This window comes from Theobroma cacao, chromosome 4 (genome assembly GCF_053813885.1).
Source record: "Theobroma cacao isolate CCN51 chromosome 4, ASM5381388v1, whole genome shotgun sequence".
NCBI lineage: Eukaryota > Viridiplantae > Streptophyta > Magnoliopsida > Malvales > Malvaceae > Theobroma > Theobroma cacao.
In genome coordinates this window covers 24,484,047-24,492,092 of record NC_142642.1, presented here as the reverse complement: position 1 = coordinate 24,492,092, position 8,046 = coordinate 24,484,047, and the positions used below count along the sequence as shown (strand labels likewise).

General features: G+C 34.6%; 1 protein-coding gene across 1 annotated transcript; it reads right to left on the bottom strand.

The window, feature by feature from the left end:
- Nucleotides 1-595: 595 nt before the first annotated feature.
- On the bottom strand, nt 596-3,083 carry MYB16 (myb domain protein 16). Its single transcript, XM_007032538.3, has 3 exons — nt 2,717-3,083; nt 2,467-2,596; nt 596-1,863 (listed from the first exon to the last, which is right to left on the bottom strand). The coding sequence occupies exons 1-3, from the start codon at nt 2,847-2,849 to the stop codon at nt 921-923; spliced, it is 1,206 nt and encodes a 401-aa protein (XP_007032600.2). The 5' UTR covers nt 2,850-3,083; the 3' UTR covers nt 596-920.
- Between the last annotated feature and the right edge of the window lie 4,963 nt (nt 3,084-8,046).

Below are 8,046 nucleotides of genomic sequence, written 5' to 3'. Positions count from 1 at the left end.
TCCTACAGCATTAATTTGAAATGTGTGATCTCGCGTCAGTTGAAAGAGAATCCGTTGAAACAAGTAGAAAAAAACAAGAAGAAATAATCTGGTTGAAAATCGAAAATGATAATGTTATATGGAAAATATTAGTTTGCAATATCCCCATAGCTTCTTCTGATAAATTCTTTCTGTTCTTCACAAGAAATATTAGCTCTGCAGAAAACTATTGATCATTTAAGTTTGCTTTGGTTTCATTTCTCCTGATTTTTTCTACCAACGAGACTAACAGGATTAAAAAAAAAAAGAGAGAAAGAGAGAAAGAGAAAGAGATACCAAGAATTTTTCTTGCTTGTTATTAGCAGAATGTGACCTGAACCTACCAGCAATAAAGTTTGTCATTAATACATCCCCGTATTTATTGGACTTGTCTATAAACAAAAAGTCTAACACAAAGGAAATGATGAACTTGAGGGTAAAACCATATCCACTTCATCATACACCCTTTGTAAAATGATCAATATCTTCCATTGGACCATCTCCTAGACCCTCTCCTCTCCTTGATGATGACCTAGAGATCTAGATGATGAGAATATAAAGATAAATATTAACAAAATTACAACTCAAATGTCATTAAATTGCACTCAAGCATATGTAAAAATCATCAACTGCAACAGGACTAAATTGAAAAGCTATCAACATTTCATTTTGAAGAAAGGCAAAGAGTGAAAGAGTGGCTCAAAGCTGTATTTGTTGCTTTCTGATAGGGATATAGCGATATGATCAGCAAAGCATGGTAGCAAATTAACCATCACGTGCGCACTTAAATTGTGGGGAAACAAAAAAATTAGCTGATGGTATTTGCACTGCTTAAGAACAAATAAAAATATAATTAATGGCTTTTTGACTTGGGCTAAGGATTGTGGTTGTGATCAACTTCTTTAGAACATTGGTGAATCTGATGGGGAAGAGTTCACCAAATTAAGAATGCTGTTCCAATAGTTCTTATTATCTTCATAGTAATCACTTCCATCACCACTGCCTCCACTGTTTTCATCAGATTCTTTGCCACTGTCTGATAAACTCCGGTCCATGGAATCATTAAGAAGAAGATTAGTGAAGCCTTCATCCATTACATTCCCAACATTAACATGGCCATTATTTGGCCTCAAAGACTCCGGAGTCCATCCTCCTTCCATGGAAATTGTCATATCATGAAGGCTAGAAGTGAAAGATAGAGAATTCTCCATACCCTCTTTGTATTCAGGCAAATTACTTGAACTTCCAAGGCCTTTCCAGTCTTGTTCACCTTCTTCTTTGATGATTCCAGTGTCTGATGAACCAGAAGTAGTGCCAACGAACTCAATCATGGGCATTGAACTCACGCCAAGCCCGGTACTCATGATCGGAGGTGCATTCTCTGAGAAAGTAAGTGTAGATGTAGGAGACTCAAGGTCACCAGCAACCCCAAGTCCAGTACTGTTTAAAACACCAGTATTACCTTCACTGGATTTAGACCAGCCACTGTTCCAAGCTGTCTTATTCACAAGCTGGGCAGCTGAAGCTGAAGTAGAAGCAGAAGCAGAAGCTGAAGGAGCATAACCTGGAGGGTTCAGCTGATGTTGGAGTGAATTTGAACGTAGCTTTGATTCTCTAACCAACCTAGCTTCAGCTTCAAGCCTAGCACTCTCCCACTGAGCCATATGGCTAAGGTTTGCTGCATTCTTGGATTGACCATCAGTGGAGAGTAAAGCATCACTTTTTGGCTTGTGAGTGACTGGATCAATTCCCATTTTGGCTAACCTTTTCTTGAGATGAGTATTCCAGTAGTTTTTGATCTCATTATCAGTTCTCTTTGGCAAGTGAGTGGCTATGGCCGACCACCTGAAGACAAAACAACGAAGACATAATAGAGACAGACTCTTACGTATACAAAACCCTAGAAAACATCAACCACCACAAAGCATTTTTTTGAATGCTTCAGTCATCTAGAGACACAAAAATTAAATAGACAATTAAGAAAATGAGAAAAAAGAATGAACAAACTAAAATTTATTAAAAAAGAAAAAAAATCATTTGCTATTTCATTTTAATGAAAAAATTGAAGACCATTTTTGCATTTAAAGATCCCCTTGTGTTAAAATCAGATGTCAGAAGAAGTAGCAACTTATTGCAAATGGCAGAGACCACAATTTTAATAAATATCTGTAGGGTCAAAAACCACCCAAAAAAAAAAATGTGTAGGTGATAGGGTAGAGTAGCAGTTCAGACTTGAGAGTTATTGTGTGCGGCCATTATATCAAAAAAATGTTATTGAGTGTAAGAAATTTGTGCTTGAATTTCCAAAACCAAATTTGGAAAAACTAGGTTTAGAAGATCAGAAAACCAGCCAGTGTTCCAAAGTGATACAATCAAGGGTCATGACGGAAGAAGACATCAAAAAATGGACGAGAAAAAGAAAAGAAGAAAATTATCATGAACTTTTACCTGTTCCCTAAAAGGGCATGTAGTTGAATGATGGTCTGTTCTTCTTGCAAACTAAACTTTCCTCTCTTAATATCAGGTCTCAGATAATTAGTCCATCTAAGCCTGCAGCTCTTCCCACATCTTTGAAGACCTAAAAAACAAACAAAAAGGAAAAAATTGAGCTGAACTGTAGCATGGATGAGGAATGAATGAAGTACCTTGTACCATAAGTAACCAAGAAAAGAGAAGAGAAAAGGTTAGGGTTAGTCACCGGCTTTCGCCGGCAAGGCACGCCAGCTTCCATGACCATGTTCTTCAATGTAAGCTAAGAGTTTCTGATCTTCTTCAGGTGTCCATGGTCCTTTCTTCAAACCCACTTTGTCACAGCAAGGTGATCGTCCCATTGGGTATTTAGTGAAATCAACAAAGAAAGAGGAAAGTTGGTTCTCTCTTTATATAACACAAGATATTGAGAAACTAATGGAGAGAAGGGAGAGAAAGAGAGAGAAAGAGGGGGGGAGGGGGGGAAGAAACTTGTGTTTGTAAATGAAGAGATGGGCAGAGAAGAAAGGTCAGTGAAATAAATGGGATAGAGAAATTAATTTTTGATCAGAGTATATGCTAAAGTCACATGACAGAAGGAAAACCCTTTAGTAGCATTATTTCACTATGTAGCTTTACTTAATTCATAGGGCACCAAAAATTGTCCCATGTATATATGGCCAAAGAACGAAGGAAGTCCCCAAACCCAGAGGGATTTGAAAGGATTTTTTGGTCCTCACAACACAAAAAAGCAAAGGTAGTAATGGCATGGGGTCCGATCCAAAATTTCAAGTCTCTCTCAAAATTTTCACTACATTACTCATGGTGATGGTGACTTCTCCTTTCAATTTTGACCCTTTTCTGAAGGTGTATTAATTAGCTTATAAAGTTGCATTTTAGAACTAGAATTGTGTATTATAGTTTTCATGGTGCCTTTAAATTTCTTTTATTACACTTTTTTCATTAGTGCTTTTGTTAAATAAATAGAATAGATGCACCTACCCTTTCATTACACAAGATTTTGGCGAAAAACGTACAATTTTGATGGTTGAACTGATGACACAAGAATGACAAAAACCTTGTTGATGCATGATGATATTAATCCGAACCCCCCCCCCCCCCCCCCCCCCCCCCAAAAATAAAAAAAAAAGGCAATAAAAACAAGAAAAGTTTACATATGAACTAGCTTTGAACTCATATTAAAATATATACAAAGTGTTCAATGTTAAATTAACTGGAATATAAGTAAAGACGTCTGCAATTTTCATAAACATATCAATAGTATGTAGTTGATTGGATTGCAAGATTCCATCTCTAATTATGAGACATCCTAATGATTAGAGATTCCACGGTAGAGGTTTTGAGTTTGAATTTTGAGATGAAATAAGTGAAATTTATGAGATGAGAAAGGGTTACTCATGTTATGTAACTCGAAATTCCTTATGTATTTAAAAAAGAAAAAACCCAAAGATGCAAGATGCTCTTAACAGTTCTATTTAACCAGAATTTACTCATGGTGACTATTAAATAAGTGACTAAGTACTAATTTACTCATGCTGAACTTTTAAATAAACTAAGTATTAACTTATAAAGTCAAAGTCTCATTGAGATCCTTGAAATTTGCATAGTAGATATATACATTCATGGATCAGAGATAGACAATTATGGAAGTTTAACTTGGCCTCAGGTTTGCAAGCTGTAGAACCCTACTTGAAAAAAAGATAGTAGATTTTAACTGTTTTGGAGACTGTAGGTTCTTTACTTCTTGACCAACCTAGCTAATTAGAGTAATCCATGCCTGTTCCTTTTGGAAATGTGAAATTTTCAGCTCACTGCTCACTACTTAGGCCATACAGAATGCAGAAACTATCACATCTGTTGATTGGCTACTCCACGGCATGAGACTTGAGTGTGGACTAACGCCAAACTGTTGAGAGCATTCAGATCTATTGTTACCCAAAATGACGGGGCCAGAGTATATTGCATAGGCAGTCAGTTTGGCATATTGAATCTGATTTATTGATTTCAGTAACAATTATAAGTTTTCTTCTGGTTTGGCTAAAAGCTGGCTACGACTGCAGAGCCTTTTATCAAGAACTCGAACCCCCATTTTTTTCCCTTATAATTTTTCCCTTACACTAAAAAAAAGAAAGAGATCCCTTCAATGCTATATATCACTACAACATATAGCATAATTATTTAGCAGTTAAATGTTCCAATAATGACTTTGTTTAATTGTCAACTTGTGCTGTTAAAATTAATCACTAAAAAGCTGCTGCTCAATGTGAAAAAAGGTCAGCACTCTGAAAAAGTTTGTTTCCTTGGTGAAAAATCTAAAAAAAAAAAGAAGAAAAGATGTGTTTTGTACACTACAACTCATTGAAAAAGTATGGTTTTAATTACTTCTTTATAGAAAGATCTTCAAAGACAATTTCTTTTTTATTTCTTTTCAAAAGGAAAAAGTGGATTTCCTTGATAACCTTCAGCGTACAAAAGCTTTAGTCATGAGACTTTTTGATTGTCATCCTGAAGTCACAGTAATGTGTTGCAATTTTTAGTATCGTGTTGCAGTCGTTTTTGAACTTTGTTGAAAACCCAATTTTCTTGCAGTGATATTGTGGCTATTGGCTATGGCTAACCTTTGTACATATGAAGCCAACTTACGGTTGTGATATATTTCTTTTTTTTAAAAAAAAAATCATAAAATTCTGAAATGTTGAATTTTAGGTTGATCGGAATTCAAGATTTTATTTGGCTAAAATTTTTATTTGTATACAATATTGAGTAGTTATATAGTTTTAAACTTTTTGTTACATATTTGAATCTTAATCCTATTGATTGGAATTCAAGATTTTATTTGGCTAGAATTTTTATTTGTATATAATATTGAGTAGTTATTTAGTTTTAAACTTCTTGTTACATATTTGAGTCTTAATGTTATTCTACTTTGAATTTTTATATTAGAAAAATGAGTCTTTAAGTTTTAGAAAAGTAGTAGTGCTTTGGAAGCCCTAAAGAGAACACATTGTAACTTTGTTTTTGCTATAAGTGGAGTTATAATGGGTGTGGGTGAGTATTCTTATGAAGTTATTAAAAGAGGGTCACAAGGGTCTTTGGGTCAGTTTGAGAAAGTATTAAGAGAAACTTTATTGTACATTAATTTTTCAATAATAAAAGAATTGTTACACTGACATAGGCAAGAGGTTGAACTACGTAAATTTTTGTGTTTTTCTATATGTTTGATTTTCTTGTGTTTGCATCTTTGTTGTTTTTGGAGCAATTTTCATAATAGACTAGCATTGGAGTTTCGGGTTTAGTAGGTCAAGATTCAACAATTATATCGAAAGTTACTAGTTCTACAAATTTCTCAATTAAGAAATTTGATGGGATGACTACTTTCATGGTGGCAAAGAAATATGAAAGATATCCTTTTGCAGCAATTATTGATACACCTTTTGCTAGCAATTAGATAGCATAAAAGATATTGAATGGGCAAAGTTAGAGGAAAAGTGCGGTAGTACTATTTGGTTTTGCATTGGAGATAATGTGTTTAACAATGTAATTGATGAAGAATTTGCTCTACAATTATGGGCAATGTTGGAGAAGATTTATTTGGTAAAATGTCTTTCCAACAGTTGCAGAATTAGGTACAAGCTGTATCACTTGAAGATGGAGGAGAATGGAGACCTTATGAAGAATATGAACAAGTTTGGTGAGATCATTCTTTAGTTGAAGAAGGTTAAACGTGAAGGTGGAGGAAGAGAAGATGGTATTATTGTTCCTTACATCAATTTTGGACTCCTATGAGGTATTTTTGAAATCTATAATTTGCGAGAAAGTACAACAATGTTAAAGTAAGCACAAACAGTTATGGGAAAGATACAACAACGTTAGAGTAAGCACAAGCAGTGTTAATGTCTCATGAAGCCCGAAAGAAAAATAAGGATCGGAGTAAGGATTCAATTGACTCGACATTGGTGGCTAAGGTTCAGAAGGGCAAGTCAACTATTATAAGATCTAAGGGTGGCAAGTCTAGACCTAGTAATGTTCAGTGCTTTCGATGTAATGATATGGACATATTCAAAGATATTGTCCTATAAAAAGGGATGAGAATAATGGGACAAATGTAAGTGTGTTTTCGTTACATCTTTTTTTGAAAAGTGATTTTATTAGCCTCATAACCATAATGCTATCTCTTGCTTAAGTCGTAAAAGACTCCCATGTCATAAGAAATTCGATCTGGGCAACAGAAGCTAGTACAATTGACAAAAACACTTTCCATTACTCTAATCAATGGTATCTTCTCACTAGAAGACCGAATCATTCATCAGGAGCTAAGTAACTTGTAAACAAAAGTTGGGTATTGCGTTCTATTACAATCTACTTAACAATTTCTAATCCAACCTAACCAACATAACCACACACTAATTACAAAATACTGAATAGCAAAAGCAAAAATGCTCCCAGCTACTATTTCTCATCTTCCACGACAGCAACTCAAGAAACTTGTTACATGTTTTTGACCCTAGTGTGTTTTCGTTACTAACAATGATGATTGTGTTGTCCTTGCAATCTCAAAGATATGAATGCAAATTCTAGTGATAGTTTGTACTTAAATTCTACTTATGTCACTCACGTATGCTACCAAAATAATTATTTTGATTTACTTTAGGAAAGGGTGGTCGTGAATTTAACTTTGGATGATAAGTCAACAATGAAGGTCATGGATCTTGAAGTTATGAGAATCAAAATGTTTGATGGGGTTGTGTAGTCTTTAGGTGGTGTAGCTTATGTCCCAAATATATCTAAGAATCTAATATGGTTTGTTGTCAATGATGGAGTGAAAGAAGTTACACAAGATTACATGGTTCTAATTAATGAGGGGAAATTTACATAATGTTTTTTGTTGTCTAGAGACATGAGCACTGCACAATGGATGATGGCAACCAAATTGAAATTTCATTTACCGAGAAGGTGATGAAAGGTTCCCAAGGTTCCCAAGGTTTTCATGGTGTAGATGATCATGAAATGATGAAAAATCTTGCTAATGTTTGTGAATTGGAAAGGTTGTCATGGTCCTTCTCTAAAGTCAATTAGCGTTATTGACTGGATGGTTATACATTTGCCTTGGCTGTTTATCAAATTGAGTGTTGGACCATACTTGATTCGTTATGTGTAGTCGAGGTAATTAATTTGAAGGTTAATGGTTTGGAAAGTCTTGTACTTGGAGAGTTGTTTAAAGTGTTAAAAAACAGGTGAAGTTGGAGAGCTGCAATTTGGGACAATTAGTGAAAAAAGTTTAAAGAGTTTGAATTTACGTCAAAGGTGAAGATTTGCTAAGTTTAGGGTTGATTGAAATTTGAAATCTTATTTGATTGGAATTCTTGTTGTGTATAACATTAAGTAGTTGTACAGTTTTTCACTTTTTGATCCAAAGTGAGTCCTAATAGTATTATGTTTTGAACTTTCATATTATAAAAGTGGGTATGTATCTCGGTTCTAAAAGAGTAGTAGTGCTTTGGGAGCCCTATAAAAGGAGTGGGTAAGTGTTCTTGTGAG